Source organism: Amphibalanus amphitrite, unplaced genomic scaffold (genome assembly GCF_019059575.1).
Source record: "Amphibalanus amphitrite isolate SeventyFive unplaced genomic scaffold, NRLGWU_Aamphi_draft 000193F_arrow, whole genome shotgun sequence".
Classification (NCBI taxonomy): domain Eukaryota; kingdom Metazoa; phylum Arthropoda; class Thecostraca; order Balanomorpha; family Balanidae; genus Amphibalanus; species Amphibalanus amphitrite.
This window is the reverse complement of record NW_024881688.1, coordinates 786,596-805,306: the sequence shown is the minus strand read 5'-3', so window position 1 is coordinate 805,306 and position 18,711 is coordinate 786,596. Positions and strand designations below refer to the sequence as shown.

The window sequence follows — 18,711 nt, the reverse complement described above, 5'->3', positions numbered from 1 at the left end:
GTTTGCGGCATGTCGGCTGAGCAGACGGGGAGGCGCCGCCGGGCCTTGGCCCAGTCGGGACGGCTGCTCTGTCCACTGGTGGTCGGACCGGTGGACCTTTCCATGTATTTACCAGTGGTCGCCACACACAGAGGCCTGGCCGCCCCAACATGACTCTGCTGGTGGTCGTTTCATCAGTCTCTGTGTGTCACCGGTTTGGAAAATCGTACCGGCGCCGCTACAGTCCAACGGTCCCATGATGCAACACCGGACTCAATGGCACATGCACTGCATTGTGTTCGCCCGGTGAGCCGCGGGCTTAGAGCGAACGGGGAATATCTGAGGATAACGTGTGAAAAACGCTCCGCCGGGGACACCGGTGGACGAGTTGTTGCATCAGGATAACAGCTGGACGGATGGCAATGTGTTGTTGCCTCTATCCTCTGTTCTTATTTGCTGATGCAATGATAGGCATTGCGAACCACCTGGTAATGTTTGCTGTATTTGGCACACCTTTCGTCAGTAATCCACTGATTACAATCGTAACGTTTCTGTGTGTTGTGCTGAGTCATTGGTCTCTCACTTCAGAATCCGTTCTTGTATGTATAGGCCTTTGATAATTTCATTTAGGTATTTAAATTTAAGCTTCTTTAGCTTGAATTATTCATCCACCTTTGCTTTATCGATTTAGCACTAAATGGTATCGCATCATCGCGTCTACATTGTCCTGGCAAATGATTAGTGAATGCACTCACTGACATTTATTCATATCAGACTATAACAATTTTCAATTCAACGCAGCGAGGATGCCGATAGTACTCGGGCAACGCACGCACAGTGACGCAGAACCGGAGCGCATTGCGACAGTGCACCTTCGCTTGGTTCTTCGCCCGTTCAATATTGATTCTCGGTCCGGAGGGAAGACTGCGCGGTGCGCATTGCACGTTGCAGGAGCCTTGAGAGGACCGATTCTGTCCTGCAGAGCGTAGAGGCTGCACTGAGCTCGCTACGACTTATACGCACCCGGCCTACTGCGATACTCGGCTGTGGTCCTTTTGTTCCCTCAGTCAACACCCAGCGATGCACTGACCAGAGCCGACACCGGCGAAGGTGCTATCCTGCTGACCGAGCTCATCCTGCCGCTGTGTTGACAGGGCCGACTCTGGGTCCCGGCTGACCGAACGCTCCTTGTCGCTCTGTTGACAGGGCCGGCTCACGCTGCTGTCTCAGTGCCGTGTGCAACTGCTGGCCACCGCGCCTCCGCCGGCCGGTCCCCAACTGTTTGCCGTACGTGTATTTACACTTGTAGGTGACAATCGGGCAGCTGCAGTGGCTACTTGACAAACTGATCGTGCATGGGTTCGGAATGAGAGATTCGCATCTGAACGCAAACAATCGCTCCGAAGAGTTAACAACTTGTACAAACAACTTGAACTCGTGCAAGTGGGTTACATGACTTCCGTTTACCAAAGGATTATGCCTGAGTACGCGGAGGTTTTCTCAAGGGTTAGTCTCGAGAGCCATGCACGGATCAAAGCTAAGTCGATACAGACTGGGATTATTTGAATGCCACCGCACCTGACCAGTAGAGTAGTGCGCACGGACTTTATTTTACTGCTATTTAGAGTAGGCATGATCCGCAGTAGGCATGGCAGCGATGCTGTTGCTGAGCAGACACCCTCAGCTGTTAACCATATACTGGCTTCCCTTCTCGGTAGAAGCTCGAATTCTCCGGGGCTTCACACACGTCGGCACGGCTACCTTCAACTTCACAACCATCGGCATTCCACTGGGTTTCATCTCCCCCGCCTGAATGCAAAGCCGTCATCCTCTTTGCCTGCCACCCCGCCTGACTGACCCTCTGCCGCCCTCTCTGACCCCCCTCCGTCTCTCCGCAGGGTTCGAGCGAGTTCTGGAAGCGTAAGATGGTGACGCTGTTCCAGCTGCACGACACGGACGGAGACGGCCGGATCGACTGGACCGACTATGTGCGCGTCCAGACGCGGCTCTGCCAGAACACAGACATCGGCATGAAGGAGGAGGTCGAGACCATGCTCAACTTCCGGGTAAGGAGCGGGGCGACAAAACACAGGGAGGGGGGGGGGTGGAGTCTCGCACGTCGCTGGAACGGATACTCATACAACGCTCGAAAAGGGAGGGGGAGAAATGGGCTGGTTGATGAGGGTTTGACTGAGCGGATGGGTACCAGGTCTAGCTAGTTCTGAGGGAGGTTCTGCAGTATCGGTGAGTGGTTAGCTGAGTTTTAAAAAGTCTGCAGGCGAGCGAACTACTGGGATGGGGAGGCGAGAGGTTGACTGAGATTTATGGCTTGTTATTGTCGATGCGTTGCCAAGGTCTTACAGGTGGGTTGCATCATGTCTGGGTTGAAGTGGCCGATCGACTGATCGGCCTTAGGCAGCACAAGGCCAAGGGCAACCCGTAGGAACCAGCCACGGCGGCACCGAGCAAATGATGAGTTGTGGTCTAACTAAGGTGATTCCGGCAGGGAATAATTGGTCGGTAGTAGGTAGTGGAGGCCGGCCCGGGTGTGTAATTGCGCCGTGGCCGCCTAACTGAACCACAAGAGGCTTCCGGTAGTAGTGGAGTGGCGACGTGACCGTCATCAGCCTAGTACTCGACACTCGCGTTACCTCATTTCGCCGTGCAAGTCATTTGCTGTCCACGGCAGTCCGTTAAAAAGCCGTCCCATTCGTCTCAGTACGGAAGACATCTGATCAGGAAGCACTTCCGATTTTTAGTCTTGAAAAGGTCGGCACCGGTCGGGTCCAGCCTTCTTGCCTTCCTGTTCCTCTTTCTTCCTTCCTTCTGGAGCCTCACGACCGTACCGGGCTCTGGGTCACAACTAGGCACGACTGTGGGCGGAGCGGGGTCTCCCAGTCACCAGCTTGCCATGAGTTGTGCTATGGGGACGGAGGGGAGGGCATAAATTACCTTGGAGCGCGGTACCACCCACCCCGCGAGGCAGGGGTGCACCGGGAGGGGGCATGGAGGGGCACCGGGACCCCCTCGCCTCCCGGTCCGGGAGGGTGGCCGCGTGGCACTGATAGAGCCCACTCTAGATCACGGGAGCTCATGGTTCCGACCAAGGCTGAATGGGAGTCGCGTGACTGCGAGACTGTTAATGTTCGTGACTGAGCTGTATTAGTGCTGGGTGATAGTGAGCCGTGAAAATGTTCGCAGCGATTTTCAGCCGATGACAGACGAAGTCTTGAGGTTTGAATCTTTATCATCGGTTATTTGCTGTCTGGCTTCAATTATGGACTCTCACCTTGAGTTTTCCGTCAATATTATGCATCATTTTATATCAGTTGTACTCAAGTTTCCGAAAGAATCATGTCCAAATGTCAGGAGAAGCTGCTTTCATTTGTACATGCATCGTCATAAGCTGGTGCACTCGAGCCATGAACGTCGGGACATAAACCGCAATCTCTTCTCTTTCTGCCTTTTTATGACCACCATCACTGTAGAACGAAGCACCACAGCTACCGACATGCCACTACTGCCCCCAGCAATGTCAACCTCGACCGAATCCCACTACGCTTGTGTCGTTTGCAATAGGACCGCACCATGTGTGAACTGCTCCGGGTTGTTTGTTGTCACAGCACACCGAAGGTCTCGCCCGCTGGGACAGAGCGCAGCGGTCGGCAGTCGTCTGTAGTCCACTGTTGTTTATCCCGGCCCTGGCGTGTGACGTTTATTGGAGCGGGATGTCGGCCGGCTCTGACGGCAGCAGGGAGCGTGTTTGTGGGGTCTGCTGGTGCGAGCATACGTCAATCGAATCAGTGACTCAGCGCTGATATATGTCCTGCGTTATTGCATCGGACAGTTTGAAACATGTTTGGATTCTAAGTTTGCCCTTGATTCAAGGAGTGCCTACTGTGGTCTTGCCCCATACCATTAGATTATCCTCGGTCTGAAGCGCAGCCCTACTCATTGTTTTGTTGTTGACCTGGCCCATAATTGTCCTTTTCGCTGTCCGCGCTGTTCCGTGTCGCACTTCTGTGACCTGAGCCAACCTGCCCTATCCTGCCCTGCCCCGCCCTGCCCTGCCCTGCCCTGCCCTGCCCTGCCCTGTCTTGTCCCGTCTTGCCCTGCTCTAACCACCATGACCTGACCTGACCTGATCTACCGTGCCCTCCCACAGAGGCTGCGGGATTACTGGCTGGGGAGGTCAGCGACCCGTCCCGTCCTAACCCACCCTGACCTGACCTGACCTGACCTAACCTGACCCTACTTACAGAGACTATGGGAGTACTGGCTGGGCGAGGTCAGCGACCCGCACTCCAGCATCACCCAGGAGGAGTTCATCAAGGCGCTACAGCACGCCATCAACCAGCCGGCCTACAAGACCACCGACAAGAAACAGATGCCCGTCTGGGCCTTCTTCTACAAGGTGGGTTCTCGCCGCCAGTTGTACAGACGCGGCTCTGGCATAGCTAGCACATTGTAATGAAATGATACACCAACAGCAGATATAGGTATCAATTGGGCAATCGACATATCCCTCTTACACCCCAGCTACTTAGTGGATGTAAATGCCAATTTCACGAGGCCTCTGATTCACTTGGCAACAACACTCCCCTGTTTTGCCTCGACCCTCAACTTTGGACTCTTGATATGAGACACTACAACCGAAACGGTTCGCTGGTGAATACAATACCTGCCGGTAGTGCCGTTGAGGTCATCATGAATATTTCTAGCTGGCGTTCAGATAGGCATGACACTGCGCTGGTGACAGATTTTGACCTTCAGACTGAACTATTCAGAGCGAGTGACACGGGCCTGATCTGCCGTATATCTATCGGCCAAACTGACATACATTCGGTGCACATACTTCCTGGTGCATGCATGCTCGGTTGGCGTGCCTGCTTCTGGTAACAAGTTTAGTTTACCATATACAGCATACAAGCTTGTTGACTTTATAACTCCCTGGCGCTGTTTTAGCCGTAAACTGGTGCCGGACTTAGCCGTGTTGCTCCTCGATTACCCATACGTCATCCCTTTGAAGCCTCTTGTTACCCGCCCTGAACCCACCGATGCTATCACAGTATCGTGATTTCGAGCAATGCCGAACATTGTACGCCAGTTGAAGGCAAGGGCCAGTGGCGGCTAGAGCTGGTACGGTCCATGGTTATTTCCTTCTCTCCTGTCGATATTCCGGATGCAGTTCTATCCAGTCCCATCGGAGCAATGACAATAGGGGAGAGTGGGGAAAGATGCCCAGGGGTTTACTATGTCATATATTATTCGAAAATGACGATGGGAAAGCAAAAACTTGGAGTTTCAACGGAAGCCGACATCATTTTTCTCCAAAAATATCACACTTTCGTGCCTGAAATATTATTACTTTTTTTGCATTTTCCTGAAGAAGTGAAAGGGGGCATCTTACCCCACAGGGTGGGAAAGACGCCCCCTGACGTTGGGAAAGATGCCCCCTGCACTATAAGTGACATAAATGGGCACGTGAATCGCCTGAACGAATCAGTAGTCCCTTCGAGCCTGCAGTAGACACCAAACGTCATCATAAGGGCCCTCAAAAGTAGTCATAAGGGGCTTCAGAGGTCATCGTTAGGGCCATCATAGTCCAGCGCGGCCAAACAAGCCTCCGTGGTGGCGTTCGGAGACCACTGTGGGGCTCTTATAGGTCTTCATGATGCTTGAGGGCCCTCGAGCCCATCGTGGGGACCTCCGATGCCAGTGCGGCCCGTGGGGCCAACGTGGGAGCACTCAAAGGATGTCGTGATGGGCCCTGGAGCCAATAATTGGGCCCACAGAGGCCGTCGTGAGGGCTCTCAGAGTCAGATGCCGCCCAAAAAGTCGCTATGTGGGCCGAGAGACCGGCATGGGGAGCACCCGACCGTACTGGACTCTCAATAGTCCCAGATCGGCTCAGGGGCGGATCCAGCCGATCCGTTTGGGGAGGGCAAAAGTTTAGCCGACCATTGGCGACCCCGACCCACCACCGCGCCAGTGACCAAGTTACTTCACAACGCCAGTTACACCATCTTACCGTAAGGTGGTGTAAAATGTCTTATGTTAGCCCGTGCCCAGCCGCGCTGGGGCTCCTGGATTTTCATGCCCCTGGGGGATGTTTGAACACCCATATCCCTTCTAACTCGGCTACTGGGCCACGTAGCAACACGCGGTAGGCGGCGTTTGAAAGAGTGTCAAACATAATGACCAAATTACCCCAGTCACTTTTAAGGTCAGGTCAGATGTCAGATCACCAGAGCCCATCAAAGGCCAAATCCCGATAATATTTAGGTCCAGTTTCGACAATTTTTGAAGAACTGGCGCATAACTCGGAAACGAATAGAGCTAGAGCGCCCCAGAAAAGCTAATTTGATAGCACTGTTACTGCTCTTTCTGGATAATTCGCTCAGATTGGACCTAAGATCAACGGTTTAGCCTCCAGGGGAAACTGCCATAATATATACCAGTATAACGCCTTTTGGGCGAAGAACGAGCGAGCGAGATAGTGAGCCCTGCACGTGCGGAAGGGCGAGAGGGTACTTCCAACGGGCTTGCGCAAAGCACCCTTCTAACCGGTCGCTAGCGGTGTACCAAATTTGAACGCAATCGGCCCAGCCGTTCCTGAGATCTGGAAGCGGCATTCTGCACGTGCGCACGTGCAAACGGGGTCCAAACTGACTTTTGCACGGCACCCTACTAACCGGTCTCCAACCGTGTACCAATTTTGAGCGCAATCGGCCCAGCCGTTCTCGAGATCTGGAAACGCCCCCTGCACGTGCGCACGTGCAGTAGCACCTTAACCGCAACACATGGGAATGCATTGCCTGGTGGGTGCCTACCTGTATGCCAAGTTTCAGCGAAATCGCCCCAGTAATTACCGAGTTATTAAAATGGGAACAAATTTGACACCTCTTATTGTTGTATTTTGCACGTGCACTGGGGGTGACCCACATGCATCGAGAGTATCCTATTTTTGGTAGAAAGGATGCAGCTGCCCTATAAAAATTACCGCAAGTCAATCGTCCAAGCGGCTGCTGAGATATGAGCCTATCAAAATCACTACTTTTGCAAAACAGCTTGAACACCCTTGACTTTTCACGTGGCACGTGCCACGACGGTCACTGAGATGTATCAAAAGTAGTCAATTACGGGGTAGAAGGGATGGGGCTACCCAGCAAAAAAGACCGCAGGCCAATCGGTCCAGCGGTTGCTGAGATATAAGCCTCTCAAAAGCGTTACAGGCCGGGCCGGGCCGGGCCGGGCCGCTCATACTGAGATTTTTCCGTTATATTGAAAAGACTCACTTCGCTCGCTGCGCTCGCTCGCTCGTAACTATTTTTACGCGAACGGATTTTCTGCGATAACTTTTGAATCAAACCTTGTGCAATCTTACTTTTACCGGCATCGTGTTCCTCTCGCGAAGACGCGTCGAATGAGTTATAATTTGATCTTAGAAAGTGAACTTACAACTTTGACATTTGGTCAAGACATGACCTGACCGGAAAAGGCCGTGTTGCATATCAGTCGATCCGTATCGTAAAGCTGAACAAATCTAATGTGTTTCTATTGCTCTAGAATGCCTCCAGCAGAAGTTATTAGCGAATTGCTGCAAACTATTGCATATCTTTCGTGACCTGAGATGATCTCAGGGACATAAGGAGGGGTCACGGGTGCTATTTTCCGGTTCACTGTGTGCTGTTTAGGTTGTAACTCGGTATTGTTAAGAGTGACGTTTCTTATAAATTTAGCACGAATGTTAGAAAGGGCGGATTGACGGGAGCCGGAGCCTACGCTAAGCAGAGCTTGTTGCGTAGAGCCCGACCTCTACCGTCCGATCGCGTAATTCCGGGCGACAGGAGAATTTAGTTTAACGTTTAACGATGCCAATGTTTAACGTGCCCTTCAAAGCCGGACACGGCCTGTACCACTCCTGACTTTGACTGGCTGCGGCTGCTCCCACCAACCTCAGACCATCCCCGTCAGGAGTCTCAAATATCGAGCGCCGGAGCGACTTAAACCCGGGCTCTCACTACCGGGAGTCCATTGCTTTACCAACTGAGCTACCGGACAGGAGGTTTGTCCAAAAAAGGTGCCTTTCAATTTTCTCTTATTGACTTATAGTGGAAAGGTCGCAAAAATGACCTAGCCCTAGGTCATTGATATAAAAATCATGTGACTAACATTTTGTACATAGGTACCTACTGTTACCCTTATTAACTGCTGAACGTTTCAAAGCGATCCGTCACTCGGTTTAGCTATGGCAAGCATTGGAACTGTTTTTAGGTTATGTCACTTGAGGTACAGCTTAGTGACTTCGTGACCTTGAGAGACCTTGGTCTGACATGTTCAGAACATATGCAAAAAATAGGTTTAAAATGGCGGCTAGGCATGTCGCCGTTTTTTACGCGGAACGCTCCACAGCAATGAGGCTCCCAACAAATGACAAAACTGTGGATTGCTTAGGTAATTTCGAATATAGGGTGGTGGGCGTCTTACCCGACTGGGTATCTTGCCCCGTGTTACCTCACACCATGGCCATTGGCCACACTGCATATGCTTATGCATGCATTCAGTTCAGGGGGTTCAATCTAATATCAGCATATCGACCCAAAATATCAGCAGCCAGTGGTCAGCTCCTTCCTTCGGAATGGCCGTCACGGAAAGAAGCCCTGCTTTTCGTCCATATACCGGGTGTTGCAGCTAAATTGGGACAAAGTTCGTAACCTAATCACAATTTTGTTATTTGGAGGATATGGCTGAAAATTTGACATGATACTATTTCAACAATGCTCTTTCACGTGCTAATATTTTTGATGCACGAAAACCGATAACAGTCATGGAGGAACAGCGTAGATGTACAGTTGCTGAATTAGTTCGCGCTGGACAAAGCGCGAAAGAGATCGTTATCGCAACAGGATACCCGAAGTCTACGGTATATCGCACTGTCGCTACTATGGACGGTGGAGGAGATGTCAGTAGACGTCCCCATGCGCCGCGAAGTGACCGCAAACGGAATCCTCGGTTTCTCGCGGGCTTGAAAAGGTCTATTGAGGCCAAACCAGGTGTCTCAATGCGTAAGCTAGCGCGAGACCGAAGGGTGAGCAAAAGCACCATTAGCAGGGCTGTCAAGGAGAACCTCGGGATGAGGTCGTATAGTAGGAAACGGCAGAACCTTCTGACGGAGCGTCTAAAAGCGTTACGGAAGGAGAGGGTCCCGATGGTTCTGAACCAGCTCAAGAACCATGGAGGAGACGTGAGAGTCTTTGTGGACGAAAAGAAGTTTGTGGTAGACGAAGTTGCCAACCGCCGGAACTCAAGAGTCATCGCCTCGAACCCCGGTGATGTTCCACCAGTGATGATAAGCAAAAATCCAGCCTCTGTGATGGTGTTCGGAGCCGTCGCGAGCGACGGTCGCGTCATGCCCCCTCACTTCATACCTGCTGGAGAAAGAATCGGCGCAGAGGAGTATCTGGCCATCCTAGAAGAAGTGCTTTTGCCCTGGATGGCGAAGTACTACGACCTGAAGAAAGTCACACTTGTACAGGACTCGGCTCCAGCTCATGCTTCCCGGAGGGTGCAGGATTTCCTTAGTCGGAAGATCCCTCTGTATGTCCCAAAGGATACGTGGCCTCCAAACTCACCCGACCTAAATCCGTGCGACTTTTGGATGTGGAGCGCGATTGAGGAGAGGTCCAACGCACGTGCCCATGACAGCATCTCGAGCCTCAAGAAGTCCATCAAGAAGGCAGCCAGCAGCATCGATCCTATGGAGGCTCAGCGCGCGTGCGGCGCGTTCCGACGCCGCCTGGAGATGGTGAAGGAGGCTCATGGTGGCCACATTGAGTGAGAGGGTAGAGAACATGTGCGTCAATACACGTTCAAAGTTTGAAAGCTCTGTCTCTTCATTCTACTGAGTTATGCCACTTTAAGTGTAAGCGGGAAAAATTCCCAATTTAGCTGCAACACCCTGTAGGCATCGACGCCGTATTAGATTTGCTCATCGCTACATGCTTTGGGAGGGGCAAAAAGATAGTCTTGCCCACACGATTTGGCTTTGGGGAGGGCAAATGCCCATTTTGCCCTCCCCTGGATCCGCCACTGGATCGGCTTTTGTCTACATCACAAGTATGTAATAAATGATTTGACGGGCTGTTTGAAGGACAGCCTACGGATTTAGGGGGGCGTCTTTCCCCATCAGGACAGGGGGCATCTTACCCCAAGGTACCGAAGTAACATTAAATCAGTACAATTTGTTAGCCATAAAACTACACCATGAAACAAACTCTTTGGGACACAGTACACGCATGCTAATGTATCACGACTATAGCAAGGGACGCAAAAATTATTTACCTTCTTTGATATTTACAATGTTCTGACACCAAAATATTTTTTGAAAGCAGCAAATAAAAAACATGCAGTCATCAGCCAGCCGTTGCCCAACTGAGCTTCGCAATTTTTTGTGCCGTTAACAAGGCAGGCTTCCGCTTTACGCTAAGAACATTAATTTCCAGGTCCGATTCTTTGTTTCGTCGCTAGAGGGGGTGGGGCGTCTTTCCCACCCTGGGCATCTTACCCCACTCTCCCCTACGAGTACATTGGACGACGGCCGCTGAACGATAGCCTCTCCTGCTCAGGACAGAGACGGGACTGGCCGTCTGGAGAGAAGTTGTTTGTGTCGCTGCGGGGGCGTTGACCGGCGAGCGGCCCGGGGCCGGACGGTGAAGGGTGTTTGGGTGTAGGGCGCCGGCCGGACCGACGCAGTCTCTCCTGTTTTTGTTGTCTTTGATCTCCTGTGACAGAGAGCAGAACCGGCGGCCAGGGAAAAATATTTATGTTTGAGGAAATATTTATTTTTCGGCAATCCTGTGTAATATTTGTCCGCTCATGTTCGGTGTTCCACTGTTCCAGTTAAAGTTTGTGACCTCGTACTTGTAATCACATCTGAGCATGCTAACTAGGTGGTTCAACTCCATTATTCAAACTCTCTAAATTTGGAGGTCAAAGCTGCTAAACATGACCCCGAGTCCCTCAAAAACAAAACAAGATTTATGGCTGAGATGGCCTCGCTAACCAGCAATTTCAATTGGTTTATGAACTTAACTGTCTCGGCACGAACCCCATGAATATCCATTAGCCTGGACAGGGCTGATGTGGTCCATGATGCAACTCTTCCCTTGTGGAGCGAGCGCCCGCGGTGGCAGCTCTGGAGACTTATTTGGTGCGCCTCAGTCGTGGACGGGTGCTGTAACCGCCCTGTGAACTAGAGCCACTCCCATCCGTGCTACACCCGTCCGCTCCCACAGCTGCGACGGGATAATGAGCGTCACCGCCCTGTCCTGCCAGCGAGCACTCGCTATCACCAGCTGGGGCGGGGCGGGTCTGAGAGTCCGGCTGTATGGGTAGAGCCATCGTCCCTCGCCCGTTCTGTGACCCGTTCTCGCTCGTGCGACAGAAACGAGTGGGCCGTGTCTCTCGATTTCGACCACGTCCGACCCTGTCCTCGGCGCATGTGTGCGCTCCAACAAAGGCGTACATACAAAGAGACTAAGAAAATGCCATTGTTTGCGTTGGCACCTGGTTGGTTTGCAGCGCTCCAAACTGAGCGAAGCAGGATGGTGGACATTTTTGGCAGTCCATGCACCGGCAGCTGCTGCTGATCCTTTCTGCAGCCAGGCCCAGGACAAAGCCAGACAGCGCGAAACCTGATGACTGTTTAATTTATGCAGCGCTGGATTCTCCTTCCCACCTCTCATCGTTTCCGGCGGAGCGGAGCATTGCCGGCATTGCTGGCATCGTGACAATCATTGCAACGCTGTCATGCCGTTGTCTTTGCTCACAGCAGCGCTGGCAGACATAGGCGGCGGAACGGGGGGGGGCACCGGGGCACCGTGCCCCCCCTTGAATTCTGCAAGGGGGCACCAATAGCAAGGTGCCCCCCCTTAAATTTGATGTACCTATTAGTACTAGGGGCAGATTCGGGGAAAACTCCAAGGGGAGGGCCATGAATCGAAGTGGTGCCCCTACCTATGCCCAAAATTAAAACCTCAACGGATTTCGGCCACTTAATTTTGGTGGTGCCCTATTCCCAGCCAGCAAATCGGAGCTTTCCCCGTACGGGGAAGGCCTATGGCGAGCTTGGGGCAGGCTCGGGGAAACCCCAACCGTTCTCTTGGGGAAAACGGAGCGTTCGCTTGGGATTTGAGACACTTTGTGCGGGGACCTTTGTGCGGGATTCGTACGGGGAAACGGTATAACTACCCAAGCGTTCCCCAAACGTCCCCCAGGCTACCCCCGCGCCGACTATGGTTAAAACCCGTTGTTAAGGTCGGTTCCCCGTACGGGGTTATCGAACATTTTCCCCAAGAAGATCCTGTGCGAGCCCCGCACATTCCCCCACCCGGCTATACGGGTTTATACTTACTGGAGACCTTCCCCGATCGGGGAAACCGTGATTTTCCCCTAACGTTCCCAGACCTTTTCCCCGCGCGAGCCCCGGCCGTTCCCCGACTTGGCAATGGCCCTACCTCCTTGTCTGCTTTTTTCCCCGTACGGAGAAGCCAGTAAAAAACCGCACTGGGAAACAAATCGGGTCCCATTAAAATTGACAATGACTATTTATTTTGTCTGTAAACATACTTGTTTACATACAAACAAAATTGTCCACTTGTTTCCCCGCAATAGGGAAACGATAAAACCACACATGAAAATAATTAGAACCAATCCATTTGGCCATGCCTGTTTATTTCCAGACTTTCAGGATGCTTCAACGACTAGATCAATACACAACAGTCGGCCAAGCATGGTAGGTGTCTGTACCACCACAGCCTATACTATTTTTATGTGGAGTCCTTCATTTGATGAAAGGTTAACATGCTTGATAATTGATATTTGATATACTCGTTACAAATCAAGACAAACGCTAAAAAAGTTATTATTCACTTAAGACACATTGTGAACGCTTAGCAGGTGGCAAACATTACAGCGGCAGCGCAGCAGTGACAAACAACAGGTGACGAACACGAGCACTGGTAACCGGTCTAACCCCAGTTCTAACACGTCGAACCCCAGTTGATCCTCTGCAGTAGGAGTCTGTTCAGCAGATTGAGAACGACGGCTTTTCTGTAGTCTCCCTACAGCTGGTCCGGCCTTCCGTTCAGTAGTGCCCTGGATCCACAACTCGAGTCTTCCTTCTGGCTGTTTCAGACACAGCTCAGCGGTCAGCTGCCGCTGAGAGCCACCTTGCTATGATCCATGTCCCAGCGTATCTCCAGGAATTCTGCGGCTGTGGACAAAAACAAAAATATGTGCACTTGTAGGTATATCAATCAGGTTTTACAGCTAGCTACTACATGAAATGTCCTTTTATGGAAATTTCAGCTTACGCTGAAACATGTTGAATGCCATTTTATGAAATTACACTTATTTATAACTTTTTTTCCACGAAAAGTGCTTAAAAAATGAATGTGATATACTTTGAATAGTTAATTAAAACAGGGGAAAAAATTCAGTTATTAATTTTGTACTTCTAAACATTTCTCATTCCAGGAAAGTCATTAGGTAATAAATGTTTTACGTCTATATTACGCCTTACGAAGTTCCTCGCGAAAGCACTTGACAGATAAATGAACGCCGTTTGACAATTAAAATCGGTTGCTAGTTTATCAAGATAGCAATGAAGTCCCTTTCACAAACAGAGCTGTCTAGTAGAGCTGCTGAAACAGGCTCTTTCCGAAGACAAAAAAAAAAATGGAATGCGAAAGCCTATTCAAATACATGTATTTATTACAATCGCGTCAATCGTTCGCACATCCCTGTAAGCGATCGTGATTTCATGTATTTAATTAATGGGCTCTCGCATGAGATTTTCTGGCTGTAGAAAGAGTGTGTCTCAGCCTTTAGACTTGGGTGAAGGACAGGTTGTTCAACAGCTCTAAGCTAACCCCCACCCCCATAAACTGCTAACCAGCTTCGCCTGGAAGTCGCCCTTCGGTTGCTCATGCGAGCAATTACGCATTAACTCCACGCCGGGTTCATACTGCTGTTGTGGGTTCTGCCAAGTCCCGTCGGAAGCCTTCCGGTCGTAACCGGCAGACGTCCCTCTAGAACAGAACCAGATAAAGGATTAGGCTGATGACATTATATTGTCCGGGCAATTTAAGGATAATCTCAGACGGAGGTTGATGACCTCTGTCATTTTTACGTCATATTCTGCATACCCTAGACAGTGATCAAGATATTGTGTGTATCGGAAGCTTTGTCTTTTACAATAAATTTGAGTTAGTATCATCGTCATTTTATATCTATCATGGATTCGTTACAATTAAGTGCTTTAGTTCATTACCAACACAGCATATCTTCCTCGTCGAGCTGCGTCCTCCGTTGGTGCCGAGTCCAGCTTCTCACGCACTGACCCCAGCGGTAGATCACGACTTTGGGCACAGGTCAGTCAAGCGGTCACCACATCTCGCCGTTCACCGTCTTCGTTCACAGCTCTGTAGTGTCGCCGCACTCTTCAGTGCCAACCATTGTCTGACCTGGAGCGGTACCTAGCCCACGGCTTGCTCACACAACCGCGCGGCGCAGTGACTCTGGACCGACTTCCCCCGTTCATCCCGTCTGACGCGTCGGCACGGCCCCATTCACGATGACAGATGGCGACAGGAGACGCCCCGGCCCCTCAACCAGATGTGCGGACGGAACCGACGGCGGCCGGCCGTTGCTACCCCTCCCTCCCCTCCCCTCGCTGCGTTGAGGCGACACTTCTAAGTCGTAAGCAGTGTATTGTTGAAATTTTGATGCTTTTGCAATTTCAATGCGATGAGTGATGACAGAAGAAAGAAAACGTAATGTTTATGCCACAGCAGTACAAGAAGAAACATAGATCCTGAAAGTTGTCAAAGTTGTTTTTACCTCATGAAATAAGGGCACCAACGCTCGTTCAAAGTAATGGCGTATGCGTGTCCTCATCCACACGGCTTAGCAGGCCCCGTAAACCAAGACGGCTTTTCCTCTCTTTTAGGTCGAAAATTACATAGATCCAATGTCTACAATCAAATGTCTGCGAATAACCGTTTTCATGATAGGTAACTGGTACACAATTGGTAGACATTTGGTCCAGATACGGTGCCGATTTGATAAAATTATCAGACATCATTTTAGATTAAAACACTGAAATAAATAGGCATATGATATGAAGATATGCAAAAGAGATTTGGTGCAAATTTGGTCACTGTTTGATGCATTCGCCAGATCACCTGTTATGTAAACAATTATAAAAAAATCGTTATATCGTTATATTTTTTATTTATTATATTTCCCTTCAATCGATGCATGAGCCTATAGCTCTTAGAACTGCTCCTAAGACTGCTTTTAGCATTCCCAAGGTTCAATTTTTCTTTATTGAATACTTGTTATATTACATGCTGGAAGTCGATCTCAAGACGTCCTACTGGCGGTTGGGATTCGTCTGGGGATTAAGTGTAAAATCCCGAGCGGGGAATTTCAACAGTTCCCCTACTTTTCCCCAATCAAACTGTTCTTGAAAATGGGTCGGGGATAACGCACCCTTCCCCGTACGGGGAATCTGATCTTTTACCCGACCGAACCCCAACAGTGGGGTTTGATTGGGGAATGCTGCTCTTTCCCCGTACGGGGATCGGTGTGATTTCCCCATGTCTTTTGAACATATTACCGATACAGTCGGGGAAGAGATGGGGAACACGGACCATTCCCCGATCCGATAGGGGAATTGTACGTTCTCCCCAAGCTTTCCCCAACACTGTCCCCGCACTTTCCCCACCCCAACCGAATTGCTGGCTGGGTTTTCAGTTTTTTTTTATTTTCTTTATTTTTGGTTAGTCATGTGATGACTGGTGCCCCTGCACCTGCTAGGCCGCTGATGCCCCTGGAAAGACTGTGGTACCTACCTACCCTGCCCCCTGACAAGCCTACGGTGGGCCCTGACATGACTGAGGTGCCCATGGGCCCTGACAGGCCTGTGGTGTCCTTGCTAAGCCTGTGGTGTCCCTGGGCCTTGGCAGGTTTGTGGTGCCCCTGTTAGAACGCAGGTGCCCTTGACAGGTTTGTGGTGCCTCTGACAATCCTAAATTGCCAACGACAGGCTTGTGGTGCCCTTGACAGGCCCATGGTGCCCTTGCGAGGCCGGTGGTTCCCCTGCGAATCCAATAGTGCCCCTGGCAGGCCTCTGGTGCCCCTGGCAGGTCTGTGGTGCCCCTGGAAGACCTGTAGTGCTTTTGCTAGGCCGATGGTGCTCCTGACAGGCCTGTGGTGCCCCTGCTAGGCCTATGGTACTCCTGGCGGGCCTGTGGTGCCCCTTTCGGCTGTCAGGCCTGTGGTGCTCCTGGCAGGCATGTGGTGACCCCAGGCCCTAAGTCATGACCCATGTGACCTCCACCCTGGGATTCGCCACTGATTAGTACCATGCGATGGCTTCTTGGTAATTTGTTACATGTAGGATTAATGGAATTTATCAAACGAGAATAAGGAAGAGACAAACACATAGGTACTTGGGGATCAGCTTAAAGTTAACCACACATACGGGCAGGGGTGTAATTTTCCTAAAATGATTGTGGGTGCCCAGCTGTAGGGGCGCCCGGCGCCAGGCCGTTTTGGGGCGCGATAGATATTCTTTATGTGGGAGCCTAAATTAACACCGAATTTGATAACATTGCTAGCTGAATGGCGCTTCAAGTGACGTGTCTGACTAAGCAAATAGGTACACGCTTAAAAGTGGAAACTGACCGGAAGGACGTAAAAAGCTGTAGAGGGCGCCATCCAGTAGGAGGGGCACCAAATGTGGAGGCACCAGACGGTTACGACTTACGAGGGCGCCGTGAGACGATGAAAAGGGCGCCATTCTCTTGGGAGGGCGCCGAGTGATTGGAAACGCTATGTGGTCCAGGGGCGCTAAGAGGCCAGAAGGGCGCCGCACAGTCAGTAGTGCTACGTTTGTGGGGACGTGGGGACGCCAGATGGTTACGAGGGCGCATTGAGATCATGAAAAGGGCGCCATTCTCGTAAAAGGGTGCCGAGTGATTGAAAACGCTATATGTGGTTCAGGGGCGCTGAGAGGCCAGAAGGGCGCCGAACAGTCGAGGGATGCACGGTGAACAGAGACCTAAGGACGCGAGACGGTCAGGAGGGCGCCGTTAGACCATGAGAATGGCGCGGTGCTGTCAAAAGTGCGCCATTCTCCCAGAAGGGCGCCGAGTGATTAAAAACGCTATATTATCCATGAACGCGAGACGGTCAGGAGGACGCCGTTAGAGCATGCGAAGGGCACCGTACTCTCGAAAGGACGCTTGCAGCCTTGTAAAAGACTTGTGGGTGCATTTTCATCATTGTGTGGGCATACATAATTCAGGATTGTGGGTGCATATGCCCCCACAAAGAGATATAAAATTACACCCCTGCATACGGGGGTGAACTGCCATTTTCGTTTAGTAAAAAATAAAATTAAAAAAAATAATCGTGTCAGGGCTGTGACGAAAAATAAGTGGCCTAAATCCGATGAGAAAACAGGATTTGAGGGTACCCTAGGTTTGGCTCCTTGAGCCATGGTGCCCCCCCTTGTCTCAAATCGTTCCGCCGCCTATGCTGGCAGACCTGCGTCCCTGGCAGTCGTGTCTAAGCTCCCCGGCGCCGCTGCCTGAAAATATCGATCGTCTGTCGCTTGTCTCCCACGTGGCCGGCTGGCACAGGGCTGACAGATGTGTCCGTCTTTTGCTGCCGTGTCCTGTCATTCCTGCTGCACTAACCCACGTGCTCCTCACAGTCCCCAAATGACATACTGTTTGGGAGGACTTCACGGAACGGCAGAGCTTTCGTGTCGTGTCGCTGTGTTTCGGTAGTCGTGTTGTTTACTGTTGGCCCGCTTGGCCGGTCAGACACGATAAGTTGTCGCGGTCGGTGGCTGCCGCGCTTGGCACGGAACTGCTCCTGTTTGTAGTGATCCCTCAGAGTCCCCCACGGTTGTAGCGTGTTGCGGAACACGTGCACTGTGTCCCCGTCGGCCAGCTGTCTGGTCTGTCTTCTGCGGCGTCTGGGACCGCCGACAACACGGCGGGCGGGGCTGGCCATGGCCCATGATTTCATCAGGCACCCCGGCCCGGTGAATGGGATAGAAAGCTGGTCGGCGGCGCGGCGCTGTGCAGTGTGGGACCGGGGACGGTGTTCTGTCACTCAGCAGCGTCACATGGCCCGTGAGGTCATTGGGGACGGCTTCAGACGTCCTGAGAGGATCTCGGATCGGCGCCGGGCTACTGATGGGGATGGTAAGATGGAGGACGCACGAGGCGATTCATGGTCGGAGTTCGACCGCCCGGTTACGTAAACACGGACTTTGTCAGTGATTGCGTGCTGGCAGGGTGGTCAGAAGCCTAAAGCGTCGCTGACCCATTTGGATTCTGTGCAAGTGATGTAATGATGCATTTTTCGTTCTACCCGTGTGTGGGTTATAAACAATGTGACGAAATGGTATAGCGATCATGCAACCATCTTGACATCCTGTCGGACAACTATCTTATCTTAGATTATACGTGAACAAGTTTGTTGATTATAATGCTTCACTATCAATTTTAAATGTTCTCTCTTCAAATATGTAAAAGATTTGATCTCTTTATGACATTATCTTTCTGTAAACGGTTTTTGTCTGGTGGGCCTCAGCCTTTTCCAGTCGGTTGTTGGCGGCTGGTCCGGATCAAGCTGTCCCAAAAAGTG

The 18,711-nt window shown here is 51.2% G+C and overlaps 1 protein-coding gene and 1 long non-coding RNA gene across 2 annotated transcripts in view; one reads left to right on the top strand and one right to left on the bottom strand.

The window, feature by feature from the left end:
- Positions 1–18,711, top strand: part of LOC122384541 (sarcoplasmic calcium-binding protein-like) — a 53,307-nt gene that overhangs the window by 4,464 nt on the left and 30,132 nt on the right. The window contains exons 2-3 of the mRNA XM_043372074.1: positions 1,878–2,045; positions 4,241–4,393. Of these exons, the coding sequence (XP_043228009.1) occupies positions 1,878–2,045; positions 4,241–4,393 (321 nt within the window). The remainder of the gene's footprint in view (positions 1–1,877; positions 2,046–4,240; positions 4,394–18,711) is intronic.
- On the bottom strand, positions 12,698–14,575 carry LOC122384542. Its single transcript, XR_006257056.1, has 3 exons — positions 14,315–14,575; positions 13,937–14,072; positions 12,698–13,255 (listed from the first exon to the last, which is right to left on the bottom strand). It is a non-coding gene; the product is annotated as an uncharacterized LOC122384542 (long non-coding RNA).